The sequence below is a fragment of the Trachinotus anak genome, unplaced genomic scaffold (genome assembly GCF_046630095.1).
Source record: "Trachinotus anak isolate AG129_WGS33_773 ecotype Australia unplaced genomic scaffold, CSIRO_AGI_Tana_v1 ptg000013l, whole genome shotgun sequence".
Classification (NCBI taxonomy): domain Eukaryota; kingdom Metazoa; phylum Chordata; class Actinopteri; order Carangiformes; family Carangidae; genus Trachinotus; species Trachinotus anak.
The window spans coordinates 27,222,173-27,239,067 of NW_027273864.1; the positions used below are offsets into that span (position 1 = coordinate 27,222,173).

Below are 16,895 nucleotides of genomic sequence, written 5' to 3' on the forward strand. Positions count from 1 at the left end.
TCCAGTTTGATATATCTAGCATGTACGCACCTGAAGAGTTAGGCTAAATAATGTAACTGCTCCAAAACAATTTCTTAATCGATCGCAGAAACCTCGATGAGACTGCAGGGATGCGATCGATGTTGCAGCCGGGTATTATACGTCCTGCGCAACCTTTCCCCTTCCTTTCTGCTGAATGTGTCAACCATGGCCCCGATTGTGAGTAGAGAAAAGATCAAATAAACTGCATACAGACGACATATTGTAGCTTGTCTTTTGCACTGGCAGAAGTGTATATAATCTGTGGCTATAAATATATAAGTCCCCGCGGGTTTGAGCCTTTTATTTAGACTTGTTTACTGTGTCGGCGAACACCACGTTGGGCTAACTGTCAGTGCTAACGTTAGCTAGCAGCAGTAACGTGAAAATTGTGTCGCAAAGTGTTATTGGTAAAACAAAATGTAGAGGCGGCTAACCACATAGGATATCTTGACAAAACTGTCATATCATTTTAACGCTTCCTTCAGCAGTTTTGAAGTTAAACATGACAGGATTTGTGTGGGTTTGACTAACCTTTATGTGACGTCTGTGCCAGAAGAAGCAGGTTGTCAAGAAGCAGGGTGGAAAGAGGAAGAAGCAGATCCTGAAGTTCACCCTGGACTGCACTCACCCTGTCGAAGATGGCATCATGGATGCTGCCAACTTTGTGAGTAGAGCAGTTCAGACATAAGTGACATGTTGTTAAACAGTGTGCAGCAGCTGTTAGACTCGACCCCTGAGTGTCAAGCTCTGCTGTCAAATCAGCGGGATCAATCCACACTCATGGTGATTACAGTCACAGTCCGTTACGTAGAAAAATGCTATAATCCAATGTGGGTTTGAATGGAAACAAACGGGGTGTCAACCACAATGTGCCACCTTCCAGTTCTTGTTAGAAACTCTCATTGTAACATCACACAGTTTGTTTTGAGACCACCTGAATCTGTTGTTGTGTGTGACTTCCTGCGTCCCCTGCACCTCCAGGAGCAGTACCTCCAGGAGCGCATCAAGGTGAACGGCAAGGCTGGAAACCTTGGTGGCGGTGTGGTGTCCATTGAGAGGAGCAAGAGCAAAATTGCTGTGAACTCCGAAGTTCCCTTCTCAAAGAGGTACAAAATATATTGCAACTCTTGTCTGTCATGCTATATTACCTGATGGAAATTATGTTTTTGTACAGTTGTGCAGGGAATGCTAGAGAGTCTCAACCACCGCTCCGTGCAGTGCTCGCTACCAGAGACGAGCACAGATGTGTTCACTTTGAAGAAGTGTTTGCACAAGTCTCCCAAAGCAGCTTAGTAATCAGTTTTATTTTTGTGTGTAAGAGAGAATGCAATATCCCGCTGAAGAACGTAATATCTGGGAAAGTGATTTTCATTTACTATCATCGATATTTCAGCAGCAGTTACGTAACAGACCACTTGACAAAAACGAGAAGACACCGAACAAATACGGCTTTATTTGCTCGATTACAAATTATGGTGATACTTTTCTCAAAATGTCCTCTGAGAACTAACTCTTGCAGACTTAAAATGAGGCTGTAAAAGGTTTGCGGTTTACCACATAGCTGTTTAACTTCCACCTCTGAAGAAGCAGGCTGGCTGCTTGAATATTGTTCCTTTAATACAGGAAACAACTATTCTGAAAAATAGTGAGTTTCAGCATTGATGGAGTAAGTGTGGTTTTGACTGAGGCTTTGTGGGTGTTTTCAAGCTTGGTCTCTATTGTGGTCTCTACTACTCTACTGTGAAGTAAGCACATCACAGTACTGAATCATGCATTTGTAAATGGACTGACACTAATTATTAATGGTCTGACGTGGTCAATGACAGGGATACTGTTGCGATTTAATCCTGAATAGCTGGATGATTTGTATTGGCTGCTACAGAACTCCTGTCAGGGAGCACTAAGTCACAGGTGGGTTCTTTACTTTGTTGAAAGGTGGTAATGTAAATACATAAGCTGCACAAATTATAGGAGTTTATCATCTCTGACATCTGTACAGACAATGGACTGTAACATAAGTAAAAAAGACGCTTCTGGGATTTATGATGCGTAATTTATGTAACTGATGCATGTAATTGGCGCAGCTGGCAACCAAACACAATGTAAACCACACAGTCTCTGTAATCTGAGGAATTTACTATAGATAACCTAAAGTAAATCTGTCAGTGCTGTATATTAATCAATTAGAGTTTTCCTTCTGTCCGTCATAGTGAGTTGCATGGAAACTGTCTCGAAAGTTTCCATAATTGTCTCTGTTACTCAGCCATTTACTTTTAGCCATTGAAAATTGGAGGTTAAGGGTCAGTTCAACCAAATATTCATAGCCAAACAATTTTTTTTTTCTGCTCTTCTTACACAAGTTTTTTTGAGAAATCATTAGCATTAAAGATGTTTTCAGCAGGAACTACTTGTTTACTTAAAAAGCAAATGTATACAGTACATGCACTCTGTGGCCTCTTTATACACCTGTAAAATCTTTGCGAAGTGAATAATGTCCATTTGTGTTTTTTAATAAAATGTGTAATTCAATTAAATGTTCATTATTGAGGTCATGGTTAAATGTGATGGTGTACCTTATATTTAAAGGTGTTTTTTAAGTTCTGTCCTTCATATTTACACAGTTTTATATGTGTATAATATATTTCTAATATGATTGTTTGTTATATGATATAATCATATTAGAAAAACACTTGTGAATATTATGCATTATCCAGTACGCCACCAACACTAACTGTGACCTAACACACCTCTAATACAGTGTAAAACAGTGTAATAAAAACTAAACTTCACAGGCAAAATGAAAGTAGACTTGATATCAGAACAGAGTTGTATTGGATTGCATTAGATTGAACAGGTGTACCTAATGAAATGGCTGCTCAGTGTATTGAAGCCTTTTTTCAATTTGGTATACCATTAGAAAAACATAATAATAATAATAATAATAATAATAATAATGATATAGATGATACACACACACACACACAGAGCACCTATATTATTATTATTAAATCTCCCTCTCACCCCTCCTGGCGTCTTCCTCGAGCTCGGGTCCTCTACCTGAGGGAGTTTGAGGGTTCTGTGCAGTATCTGAGCTGTTCCTAGAACTGCGCTCTTCTGGACACAGACCTCAGACTTTGTACCTGGAATCTGCTGGAGCCATTCCCCCAGTTTGGGGGTGACAACGCCAAGTGCTCCAATTACCACTGTTGCCTTTACTCTCTTACTCTCTAGCTCCTCTTTCAGCCCTTGGTATTTCTCGAGCTTCTCGTGTTCCTTCTTCTTGATATAGAAACACTTTTCAAAAACAAGTTCACAAAGAGCTTTGCAGACATGAGAGATTAAAACAAGAAGATGAACATGTAAAAATATGTAAATAAAACCAATAAGTAAACTAGAATGACTGAATTAAAAGGCAATATAAAAGTTGTTAAAAGCTAATCTATAAAAATAACTCTGTAGTAAAGATTTAAAAGAGGACACTGAAGTAGTTTATCTAATTTCCAGGCGAGGGCTGTTCCAGAGTTTAGGACCCCCTGATGCGCAACAATAGATAAATATGATCATATTTTCTAGGTCGTGTGAGAACCCTGGCAGCAGTGTTTTGAATGAGCTGGAGTCATTCTATTGATTTCTGGGGCAGGCTAGCGACTTGGAATTAAAGAAAAGATCTGATCCTATCAATACTCCAGAGCTGACGGATGGCAGTCTGTGTTATGTCAAGGAAATGAGAAGAAAAGTTTAGGAATCAGAATCAGAATCAACTCTAGATCTGAATTTGGAAATATGTGTTTGCATGAAGTGAAAAAGAGTACAGATGGATACTTCAGTGAGATTGAGTTAGGAACACCACCACCAGAGGGTGTCTTTACCATTTTGATGCTTAAATGGAGCACTTGATATTACCAGTGGAAAAGGTAACTGGGAGACGTTGGTATTAGTGTATTAATGTAATGTACGAAACCGTAGTGTCAGCTAGATCTGTCATCAAATTACTGGAATTTGTTGACATACATTATGCTATTTGTGAGTCAAATAATATATTTTTTAAATTACATAAGTCTTGATTAAGTGCATTTGAGGTCAAAGTAGTCACTACATTAAACGGTCATGTGTGTATGTTTGACATTTTCAACACCCACTTGTTCATTCAAGCGTATTAAAAGAAATGGAGAGGTTATGCAAACAGTCCTGGGTGCAGGTTCCCAATGAATATGTTAAAAAAAAAAAAAAAAAAAAATATCAATTGCATATTATACACTAAAAGGTTTGTGCTGTTTGCCCCTTTCCCCTTCTCCCCATCAGGTACCTGAAATATCTCACCAAGAAGTATCTGAAAAAGAACAACCTCAGGGACTGGTTGCGGGTTGTGGCCAACACCAAGGAGAGCTATGAGCTGCGCTACTTCCAGATCAACCAGGATGAGGAGGAGGAGGAAGAAGATTAAACCTGAGACCACTTTTAATAAAATTTTCCAAAGAGTAGAAAACAAGTGTCTTTTTTGCTTCTTTTTTTTTAGCATATTGTTTTTAGTTTGCTTTCTGGGCATCACATACAACTGTGCGACACCAAAGCACATGCCAGAGCTATGAACATAACACTGTATGCTTTGCTCTGTTGTAATAGTTGTTTTTTTTATTCTTATAATTTAGATGCACAATTAAAAACATCCAAATGAAGCAGGCATCTACCAGTACATTTGAACTATCCATTAAATTTTTTATTTTTTTTTGCTTCTTTAATACTTTTTATTTTTGCTCCCTTTATCTGAATTGGGATGTTCGAGAAAATTATTTTCATTTGCTTTTGTGCCCTTTGTGCAGAAATCAGCACCGGTAAAGCTAATTACATGAAAATAAAATGTAAATGTAGGCAAGTGCACTATGCCATTAGCCAAAAAGAGATGAAGGAAACTATTAAGCTGGATATACATAGAAAATAGACAATACAATGAAATGAAACCTCCGCTGCAGCATGCACAGTGGATGTGCACTCACAGCCCTTGATTTGTGTACTTTAACACACTAAATGAGGCTGAAAGCTGTGCTCTTTGTGGTGAGCTCTCTGTGGGGCATCCCATGTTGCAGCTGTGGTAACCTTGACAACAGTGAGACCACTGGCAGTCAGGACTCCTCTCAGCATGCAGTCATTAGGTCAGGTTTCTTTATTATCTGAGGAGAAAAAAAAAAAAAAAAAAAGCGCAAGTTTGCAAAACGAAGGAAAGAATTGTGAGACTGGTTATTTCTGCCGCAGGTTTTATGCGTTAATTAAAAGTGAGAATAAAACCATAAAAATATTAATTGGCATAAATATTTTCCACTTCACAAGACAATAAGAAACTGTTTTTTCTCCCCCCCCTCCTCCTCCTCCTCTGCAAACAGACTTTATATTTAGAGTAAAGGTTGTAGTGAATCGTGAGGCAGCTGTGCGGGAAAGCAGCAGAAGTTTCTGTCTCCATTCCCCGGACTTTGAGGGGAGCGGGCGGGCGCCGGGCGCGGAGAGTGTCCGCCGATCCGCGGCGCATGGCGATGCCGCACGGCGTGTGTGGGTTTTTTTTTTTTTTTTTTTTTTTTTTTTTTTTGCACACTACTAGTTGAAGTGGTAACTAGGAGAGCATGACTAACTAGTTGTGGGTGAAATTATGGGATGCATCGTCATGGCAACAGACCAGACGTCACAATCTGGGCATGTGTGTTCCATTTTTGTCTTTCTTATTTTTCAGACTGGAAGACCTGGATAGAGAACAGTGGAAAAAAAAAAAATGATTTTTATTTTTTTTTTAACTCCCGGAGAGAAAGCCCGAGATTCATAGCCTTAAAAAAAAAAAAAAAAAAAAAATTAAAAATTAACTGAGCGACGAATACATTTCTTTTTGGGTGAAGAAAGAGACTGGGCTGCGGCGTCTGGAGGGTTAACTTTCAGTATTCTCAGCCTAAAAGGGGTTTGGGGGCTATGAGATAAAGATGCCGGGGTCGCTGAGTAATGAAGACGAGGGACAGGACGACATGGATTTTGAAGACGATATGCCAGGTGAGGGAAAGGGGGGAGGCGGGGTGTCCTTCAGATTATTTTGCGCCGCTACGCCTTGAATGCGGGGAAAAGGGCTTGTCCTGCGTTCCTGAGACCAGAGAGGAGGAGGAGGGGTGGGGTGCAATAAGCAGAGTCATGCTATTATGGTTTTTTTTTTTTTTTTTCTGCACGACCTAGTGTCTTTAAGGTGGGAACAGGTTTTGGGATTCGCCTCCGGCTGTCCTCACATCCAGCCTGGTGTCGGGGCCAGATGAAAACCCTGCTGCATGGTTTCTGTGGGCTGTGTGTGTTTTTTCCCCTTTCACGGGCTGCATGCATGCGTGTGCGAGTGAATGGCTTTACCTCAAGTCCAAAGGCACAAGTTTGGGTCAGAGAGGCCGTGACAGCTGATTCGGTGCTGCGATGCTTTTCTGTCCTGCTCTGTTAGTGCGTGTGCGTGTGCGTTTAAGTAGAAATGGGCAACGGTGACAACATCCGTGTTCATTTTGTAGAAGATGCGCCGCTGTCTTCACTAGTGATCAGGAGGCTGCTCCAACTTTCCGTGATCTCCAGCACTGCATGGCCGCAGAGGGCTGGAAACCACGTGTATTCCACAGTAAACAGGTCCTGAGCGCCGTGGATGGCCGTGGCTGGGTCACCACCATCCCTTCATCTCTAACCCACAGTCTTGACATGCAGCTCACAGAGTCCACATGGCGACTTCATGCAAGCCACATCTGGGCATTATTTCTTGTGGCTGGAAAATTAATCTGTCAGCCACTTTGACAACAAACCAGTTGTTGTCCATTTGTCATTTTCTCTCCTTAGAATTGAAGATTCCTTAATTAATGCCCTGTAGATGTCTTTTGGGTAATAAGCTTGTCAGACAGAGTTAGGGGAATCCCGGTCACAGTGGTTTGTTGTCTACATGATGTTTTCCTAATTGTATAAAATGAAAGATTTCATGACTGCTGCATGATGACTTTTGCTCCTCCAGATGAACCAGTGATGGGATTAGCTGTGGGCCATGGCTGTATGACACATACTTAAACTGCTAACTGGGGTGTCTGTCATGTGCAGTCGGGAGCCAGTTTAATCAAAATCTGTCTCAGCCAAACCAAGTCCTAATTTGAACTTGTCTCCTGATCCGACATGTTGGGGGCTGAGGTGCATCACTGTTGCACATGTTCTGGGCAGAAAAGGCAGAATACACACAGAAAAAGGCAGACACACTGTATCATGTAACATTTTTTGTCCAGTGCAGCAAATACACTGACATATTTACATATTTATATATTTTTTATCTACCCCTTGCAGCTTGCTTGGAGCATTAGCTTATTTGATGGTTTGATGTCAAGGGCAAGACTCAAAAGATGCTGCTCTGCCCTCTATTTCACTTTCACATCACACTGTGGAAAAGTTTCCTGGTTATAACAAAATATTTAGTAAGAAGTTGTGTGGGCGCGTAATAATTCAACGCAGTGAAGGCCTGATATGATGCAGTGCAACACAGATATCACACAAAATGAAAGTACTTCTCAGTTTGGGAAACAGTAAGACGTAATACCACGCAGCAGTACACGTTAAAATCTTTAGACAAAATGATTAAAAAGCCTTTGCCGCACCACACTGGCTTGGTTTTGTCATATGACGCCTTAGCAGTGGTTTAGCTGCCTCTGAATCTAATGAGTAATTGTCATACAGTGGAGTTGCCATGGTGCATTTTTTTTTACACATTTTTCATGCTTTTTTTCAAGGTCTTGAGCTTTAAAAGCTGATATGCTGTGCGTCACTTTCACAAAAAGGGCATATATTAATTATAATATAGTTTATATCATAGGTACGTCATTATTTACTATTTCTAAAATCAAATATAGATGTGATTTTCTATTGAAGGGACAGCTTTTAGAGAATGCCTTTGCCTGTCACAGAGGGACTGAGCGTGGTGGAATAAGCATTATTCGAGACAATGCCTTGCATATAAAACCAACACACACACACACACGCACATATATATATATATGGTGAATATATATAATATTTTCGATAAGCCAGATTAATACTTTCAAGCTTCCATGTGAAGGTGTGCAGCAGGGAGGGAAACAGACAGACAAAGAGAGGACGGGGGAGAACCAGAGAGAAGTGTTGAGCAGTTGAGGCATCATCTGTGACTGCCAGCCATAGCCTGAGGGAGAACACAAGCACTGATGCGTGTCCCCAATAACCCAGGGGGTTGGTTAAACATGTATGAGGAGGGAAGGGTGCAATTGATTATGGCAGGTGAGTGAAAATATGTGAGTGGTAATCCAGTTTAAAAATCCAAACATTCTCATGTGTCAGTTACAATCGCTTTATGTGTGCCTTGATATAATTATGTGTTTTTATGTTGTTGGCTATAATCATATCAGTGGAACTTAATAACACTGTCCTCCCATTTGATGACATACTATGTAGTGAAGGTTGAATGTAATGAAAATCAGGCACAATGATTTATATTTAATATGCCTTAATGAAGATTTTTGTTGATAAATTGAGATATAGATGCTGCAATCTGACTGGTGTTTAGTGTGGGCGGTTAATGTGCGTGCTGTGTTTTTTATTTTATATTACGTCACCGGTGTGATAAAGTGATGCAAATCCTGCTGCTGAGACAGGAACCAGTTTTCAGAACAGTTTACGACCTCCTCCACCAGACGTTAACGTGACAGACAAGGTCAGGAATCCTGATCAGATTTATCCCGGCATGCTGTACCCGACCTCTGCTCAGAGATGCTTCCATGCAATTAAAACGCATCAATGCAGAAGCACATCCGAGGGGAACTTCAGACCCCTGAATGTTATCCTATCACAGCTTTTATTTGCTGTGGCACATAAAGTGTCCTAATTCCCTTTGTTTCACTCTGGGTGCTTACACTGTCACAGATTGTTCCATTGTGTTTTCTGTTTTAATTGTTTTGTTCTTTCCTAAAATTGAAAGATTATAATGGGCTTTTGTGTGCCTACAAATGTTATCCCCAATTGGAAAGGGGTCTATTTTTGGATTCCTCATTGTGAAAGTTGACACCATTTTTTCCTGCTGCGCGTGCAAGTAGCCCAAGCATGAAAGATGCCTTTTCTGTTTCATATCTGTTTTATATTGCACACATTATGATCTTTTGCATACATTGTCTATGATAGATATGATTTTAATGATGCCATTTGGGCTTTGTCCTTCAATCACTTGTCAACTGTGATGATTACATTTTCTAATAATAGTCTGTGGGTATCTTGCTCTGAAGTTGTTTGAAGCCTGAGCTATAAGCACTTAATTGTTGAAGAAAGGAAACCCTTTGAATCTTTCTTGCCTCCTTTGTGGGAAGCAATGCTGGGCAACATTAAGTGGGTATTTCCACACAGGGGCCAACAGACAAAGGGCTAATGTGTTTTCCAGTAAACTCTAGCTTCCTCACTTGGGAGTCGCTCATGAATCTTCCCTCTAATGGGTCAGTCCGGTGGCCAAGCCCTTGCAGGAAGGTCAGAACTGTGTCTGTGCCATCCGTCCACACTTTACAGACGGCCTGTTTGCCAAGTGGAGCTTTGGTCCTCTTTCTAACGGAATCTGGTGCCAGACCTCTCTGTGCCACATGACTGAGTGACCCCCCCCCCCCCCCCCCCCCCCCCCCCTTCCAACACCTGGCACAGCCTGGTTTACTCACCAAGCAGAAAGATTATCTTTCCCCCGATGGCTTTCCCCTTGGGGACTTCACAGGCCATTTACTGGAGGCAAGGTTAGGATTATAAGGCAATGCAGGTTTAAATTCAGACTCTTTTTTCAATCATTGCTTTGCTGTCATGCCCTCTTCTAAATAAGATCCACTGCTGAGGAGTCACTGTAGGCACAGCGGTGCTTTTGACTAAAGCTACCGTCAGCAAGCTAACATGCTAACAATGAAAATGCGAACATGCTGAAGTTTAGCAGATCTATTTAAGTTCAAGTTAGTGTGACAACATTTGGTAATGAGCACAAAATGTACTTGAGGAAGACAGGAATAGATTTTGTTATAAACCAAAGCTTTGGGTGAATTAGGGAATCAATGAGTCATTATAATTTATCCTGTGGAGATATGAATGTCTCTCGCAAATTTCTAATCAATCCATCCAATAGTTGTTCGGAGATTTCTCTCAAAATTACAAATGCCAACCTTGGTAGCACTGTAGAGCAGAAGCCAGAAGATCACCAAAGTCAGCAGGACACAACATCTGGGAACCGTGAAAGTGTCTATAAAATTTTGTGCCAATCCATCCAGTACCAAAGTGGCGGACCGACATACAAACATTGCCAGTCAGTGTTGGTCTGCTCAAAGTTAATTAGTCGCATGTAATTGACCTTTTAAACCTCACATCAGTAATGCAGCTTCATCGCTGTCAAGATTTAGCTGTTAATTGTACAGGAAGCAGCTCAAGTGACACACAGTCAGGCATCACGGTCCGGCATGTCCAACCAGTGATGTGTGGTCAACCTGCCAGTCATATTTCACTCATACAGAGAAATGCTGCAGAGTGATGGACTGTGTGCTTTCTGTAATCCAGGGCTGTCTCCATCTCCTGCATCTGATCCGTGTCATCATCTGTGTGTCTAAAAGAGATGTAAGACTTGCTGTGTTGCCAGCATAACTTGCCTGGCAGGCGTCTAAAGTATATCTGAGATGAGAAAGAGCTCCCAGTTTGAGACACTGAATACATAAACTCAAGGCACTATTGAGAAAGAGAGAAATAAAGGGGTGAGCAGCAGAATGGGACTGTGCTGGAGGTAGAGAGAAAGAATGAGCCGGCGAAGCAGAAAAAATACCACGTAGATAGATATATAGATATATAGATAGATTGATAGATTGATTGATGAAGGTAATTAGAACCAGTTATAAATGTTGTCAGTCTCAGCTTTATTATGAAAAAATGTGGTTATAAAAAGCACAAGTTGCTCCCAATTAGCACTATAGAAGAGGTGACACATTTCATCTGGTGGACAGAAAAAACCACAATGAGCCTGCCAGTGCCACCGATTAAAGCTTTGAAGTCACTGATCTGTTCTATACTGTGTGTGTGCGCGTGGAATACCTCCTGCTAGCTTTGCTAAATAGAGGATAAGTGGTTGGTGAGGTTTGTGTGTCTACTACACAGGAATCCCTCCTCCCCAATCTCTCACTCCGGCTACCCAGGGGAGTGGTAGACTGCAGGGCGAGTGTTGGCTGATTGACTCTGATACATGTGCTGCATATTTCATGCCCTCCAGTCTGTCTGCGTGAGACGCAGAGCGCAGGGGAGATACAGATATATAGACTGAAAGAGACACAAAGACAGTCGGGGACACAGTGGGAGAACGAGAGCAGGTCAACCTTTACAGGGCGGTTGCATCCTGTGTGTATTTCTCCATGTCTCTCTTTAGAGTGATGCATTGTTAGGGACTGTTTCTCTCCCTTACTCACTCCTCTGTGACCCACTGTGGCATCAGTGAAGTCTGCTGCGCTCAGCAGTCAGCACGTTTGTACACAGCAGCTTTGAGACAGTACAGCTGACAAACAGCAGCAGGTCGCTTTAGTCCCAGCACGCATTAAAGGCACAAGTTATGCTCAGTATACCTCAGTGGTCCTCCAGGGAGTTCCCATTTAGCAGCAGGGCAGGCTCTCCATCTATTTGTGCTTTGACGGATAAAGTTGATCCACACTCAATGATCTGTGATTATGAGGTTTATTTTGCCAAGTGCTCCTGTTGGCCTGACACCGATTCATCATTTTTATTTTAAAACCTGACCTATCTCTCCACTGTGTACTAGGCTGACAACTAATGATTAATTCAGTTATCATTTCATCTCTTTTTTATCCCTTTTGATTTGTCATTTTGTCTATTAAATGTAAGAAAATTGTGAAATAAATCCCATCACATCTCCCCAAACCATAGATGATGTCTTCATATCGCTTGCTTTTTAACAACCCCAAAGATATTCAGTTTACAACTTTTACAATAAAACTGAGAAAAGACAAACTCTCAGATTTTAGAACCTGGGACCAGTAAATATTTTTCATTTTTCTTTGATAAGTGACTTAAATGATTAATCACTTATCAAAATTGTTGTCAATGAACTTCCTGGCTGTAAAGTCAACAAACTCAACAGCATCAGTCTAATGTCCAGATGTATAATCTTAAGTTCACTTTATAGCCTGCTCCATCATATGCCTAATCAGATATGTTTGTCTCTCTGTGTCCAGATGAGGATGATGACGGTGAGCGCAACACTGTTCCCCTTACACCCCTCGACAGCTTTTTCTCTGATGATGACTCCCTCAAACAACAAAAGAAGAAGAAGCCAAAAAAGATGAAAGAGGGAAAAATGCCCAAAGTTAAGAAGAGGAAAAAGGAGGTAATGTGTAATTCTCACTCAGCACCATCTGTCATGACCTTGGACACAACAGCTTGTCAGGCATTTTGGCTCAAGCTGTACTCCTCATTCTCTATTTCTCAACCCATCGCTCTTTTGATGCAATTGGATCAGAGGTGTATTTTGGCTGCTGGACTGCCTTTGTAATCTAAATGAGAGGCAGTGGACTGTCTCAGGCTTAGGGGAGGTTGGCAGCAGTGTCACCGTTATTGCCAGTGTAAGCTGTGGGTACCAAGTGCCAGTTTAGAGTGTAGATTTGTGCCTGTGGTGCTGGTGCTGATGGCAGCGACTGCAGGTCAGAAGAACGGCGTCTGTGCCAAGTATCAGTGGGAGTCAGCTGTGACAGAGCAGTTTTGACAGTAGAGTTTCTCCAGCCTTTAGTCTCCAAGATTTAGACAACAGGTCAGACGTTTCAACTGCTTTCAGCTTTAACACTAGTGACTTTATTTAATCAGATTTGCAGTGTTGGAATCATTAATCTAACTGTTGAGGCTAGCCTTACTTTACAGCAGCTACTGTGGTCATAAAGTGGCAATTATGGGGTAATTGTGAAAGCTAAAATGTAGTTTACAGTCGCAGAAAAGTAGAAAGCTGAGTCGGTTATATCTTTTATACAGTCATTAAACAGTAAAATCTAACGTTATATGACATTAGATAGCATTAGCTGTTGTCTGGCTACAGCTGCAGAAACAGAACGTTTATTGAATGGAGCATTGATGTGCTTCATCGAGCCACATGTGCAATGTTCACACTTCATAGGAAGCTAGCTCAGAGTTCAGTTCACAGCGGTTCAAATGAACTAGTTAGTGGTCATTTCTTCCATTTTTTAAAATTCTTTATCAGTCCCAGTCTCAAATCATTTCCACTTGTAAAACTATATTAATTGCTGTTTACTACTGTACAGTCACAGACAGAAGTAACTTTTAAAAGATAGGAAAAACCAATGTGAGTGTATGTTTTATGTGTATATGCTGTGGGTTTGACTTCAGCAGCATCAGTAGCTGTGCCGTTTGTGTTGTTAGCAGACAACGCTCTGGACACATGCCTGGTGCCGTAAACCCTTGTGTGCTGCCGTAAAACCAAAATCACACTTCTTCTTCTTCTGTTATTTTTTTCACGGTTGGCAAACAGCTCTTTGGTTCACTACTGGCACCTTCTGGTGTGTGTTCGTTCACGTTCATCAGTTGCAAACATGCACATTCATTTCATCAGTTACCAAAAAAATTGTGTGTTCATGCACAACACTGCACATTTACTTGCCATGGTCTCAGGACTGGCTGCAAATGTGTTAGCGAACAATTGCTATTTTCATTAGAAGTCATTTTGACGTTAGTCCAATGTTCCTGTCAGTTTTAGCTCTGCTTTGGTCTTCATCAGCTTCTGAACACCTGGCTCAGTGGCTTCTAGATTCTCACCATATGTTGACCAGCTAGCGTTGTCTGTTCATGGTTTGGTTCTGGGCAGGAAGCGTACAGCCAGCCGTCTGCTGTGGTGTCGCGAAGACTGGGGCCAGTTTTTGAATTAAACTTTTACCAAATCTTGTCAGGAGTGCAGCAAACACATCTGTCTCATCAAAAAGTGCTGCAAGTGCAGTTGTTGGAAATATATATATATTGAAAATATAATATCCAGTTTGTGTATTACTGTTGTGATAGCAGTTAGCGGCAGCCATTTTGGTTGTTAATGAAAATGCTTCAGTGGCGCTCCTCTATGAGTCATCATATAAAACTTGCCCCATTTTAGATGCATTTTTGTGACTGATGCCCCCTTCCCATCCAGACAGATTTCTGTCTGTCTGGTGTCTCTGGGCAGACCCAGAGACACCAGAACAAAATATCTTTTAAAGATATTTGAAGAAACTGCTGAAGAAACCTGCCTTTTGATGATAATTATCTGACACCTTGCAGATTACACATTCTCATTTGATCCACCATCAATATATGAATAATATTCTGGTGCAGCCTGAAGGGGAATCTGACTCAAAAGGCAGTATTGCATGAAGTTAACTCACATCTACATTTACTCCAGAAAATGTGGCCAAACCCAGAAGCTATGATAATTTTTTATCCAGTGATTATAGGAATTCAACGTATTCCCAGTGTGTTTCCCGCTTGAGCTGGTTATGGCTTTAACAGTGTCAGTGACATAGCCAGGATGTTCCCCTCTGCTGGGTGGAGATGCCAGCAGTGCTGTGAGGAGCTTGGCTGGCCAGGCTGCCACCCAGCCCTTTGGCTGCTTGCGGTAAACACTGAGCTCTGGGTCTCACTGAGCTAATGAGGGGGGGACTCCCTCTGACACTCTCCTCTCTCTCACACAGACTCTGCTCTGTGTTCTTCTCCTTTCTTCCCTCTCCTCTCATCTCACACACATCACCTCACTTTGCCTTGATCGTGATGTTGCTGCTTTTGTTACAGCCAGCCTTTTCTTTCTTTCTTTCTTTCTTTCTTTCTTTCTTTCTTTCTTTCTTTCTTTCTTTCTTTCTTTCTTTCTTCCCTATTATTTCTTTCTCTCCTGCCCTCCCACTGAGGAACTGCCACTGCTGTAATTCACTTCCAATCACTCCCCATAGATTGGTGTCAGACAGGGGCCAAGTCAATTGGGGTCAGAGACTGTCAGTGGCACATCCCAGTCTCAGGTCAGGGCCACTATTTGGCGAAGTGGTACTTACCTTGCTTGTCTCATCTGCAGTGAAAGACCTGTATAGAACATGGAGGGGCATTCTGCTTCCTGTTCAACAAAAAAATCCATCAAAGCGAGAGAATCTGTGGTTCTAAAAATCGCCTAATTTTATTTCAAAGAGAAGAGGCTGATGTTTCACCACAATAAAACCTCAATTCAGGTTTTGCTTAAATACAGTCACTTTGGAATGAGCCTCTGTCTTGTTTTTATAAGTTCAATATCCTCTCCTCTCCAGGACTGTAAGTCAATAGAGAGTTATAGCTGATTTCTGGGGAGAGGAGGAGGCTGTTGTTTTGGAGCCATACAGCGTTTCATAAATACAGCAGTATTTTTCTCGTCAAACTAGATTTTATTGAATATTCAGTTCGTGGCATCTTCTGCAGTCTCCCTGAGGCAGAACCATTATGGGGAAGCATCTAATTTGATTACGTTATCAGCACTTATCTGATTTTCTTCCTCTGACAGTAGAGACACCCTCTTTGTTGCTGCCAGTGTCCTCTTTGGTCCTGATGTGTGTGTCACACTGAACTCTGGGCCACAGTGAGGTTGTTGCACACTTCCACCTCGTCTTTGCAGTTGCTCTCAACAGTGGTTCTGCTTCTTTGCTTTTCCCTCCTCCACCTCCACCCCCACTCCCATCCCCCATCCACAATCTTCAATTTTCTCTCTCTCTCTCTCTCTCTCTCTCTCTCTCTCTCTTTTTCTCTCTCTCTCTCTCTCTTTTTCTCTCTCTCTCTCTCCTTCTTCTTATGCATAAATGAGATTTGTCTAGACGGGTGCTGGAGCACCAGCTCTGCAACCACAGGCCTCTGCATAACAAGCTCGTTATGCAAACGTGTCTGATTGGATGGCACCGTTCCATTGGCTGCCACTGTGATAGAGTATGTGTGTGTGTGTGTGTGTATGTGGGGGGGGTGAGTGGCAGGATAGAAAGAAAGAACAAGAAAGGAGGGAGCAGTTAAGAGAGAGAGTGAGAGAGAAAATGTTTTGGGGGGGGTTATGAGATGTGAAGGAGAGAAAGTGAGAGAAAAGGAAGGCGGTGTGTGTATGTGTGTGTGTGTGTGTGTGTGTGTGTACGTGTGTGTGGGGGGGTGAGCTATGGGAAAGAAGAGAGAGAAAACTAGGAGGAGAGAGAGAGAGAGAAAGAGAGCTAGAGCCAGACACTGCTCAAATTTGGTCACCATGGCAACACAGCCAGGCTGCTGGTAGGGTTGGCGGGCGCTGCGGCAACGTGAGCCTTTCCACTGCGCTACAGAGTAAAACGCCTGCAAGTCTCTCCATGGATCCACACAGGCCTGCTGAGCAACAGGCAGCGAGCAGAGCACAAAGCTGCCGTGCACTAATTCACTCCTTAGCATGTGCACACACATGTATACATACTGTACACACACACACACACACACACACACACACACACATGTGGAAGGAAACACACAGGAAAAGACATTAAAAATATTATCACACTCGCACAAAAAGAGGTGCGCATATACACACACATGCAGGCACATGCACACGAGGCCCCAAACAGAAATAAATCTCTACATTAAAGGAAAGAGAAACACACCCATTCAAAAATGTATAGAAAAGAAAAAACACTCACATGAAAGGTGTGTAAGGACAGAAACACGAGATACTTTTCTCTCTCACTCTCTCTTACTCATACACACACACATACTGAGCTTGCACCAGTGAATTTGTTCATATGCAACGCTCTTGATCACACAAACAACACCTGTTAACTGTTAAATCCATATACCCTTCCAGATGTCTCATATTA

General features: G+C 41.9%; 2 protein-coding genes across 4 annotated transcripts in view; both read left to right on the forward strand.

Moving 5' to 3' along the window:
* The first annotated feature begins 87 nt into the window (after nt 1-87).
* Nucleotides 88-4,510, forward strand: rpl22 (ribosomal protein L22). Of its 2 annotated transcripts, none has more exons than XM_071493568.1 (4): nt 88-198; nt 575-685; nt 1,003-1,127; nt 4,324-4,510. In XM_071493568.1, exons 1-4 carry the CDS (start codon nt 97-99, stop codon nt 4,463-4,465), a joined length of 480 nt encoding a protein of 159 aa, XP_071349669.1. In that variant the 5' UTR covers nt 88-96; the 3' UTR covers nt 4,466-4,510. The 2 variants fall into 2 exon arrangements, with proteins under 2 accessions (XP_071349669.1, XP_071349670.1); XM_071493569.1 differs by having other exon boundaries at nt 162-198; nt 578-685.
* Nucleotides 4,511-5,619: 1,109 nt separating this feature from the next.
* The window catches only part of chd5 (chromodomain helicase DNA binding protein 5), a 38,978-nt gene continuing 27,702 nt past the window's right edge, over nt 5,620-16,895 (forward strand). For both annotated transcript variants that reach the window (XM_071493561.1, XM_071493562.1), the window contains exons 1-2: nt 5,620-6,048; nt 12,270-12,421. In XM_071493561.1, the coding sequence (XP_071349662.1) occupies nt 5,982-6,048; nt 12,270-12,421 (219 nt within the window). In that variant the 5' untranslated portion in view covers nt 5,620-5,981. The remainder of the gene's footprint in view (nt 6,049-12,269; nt 12,422-16,895) is intronic.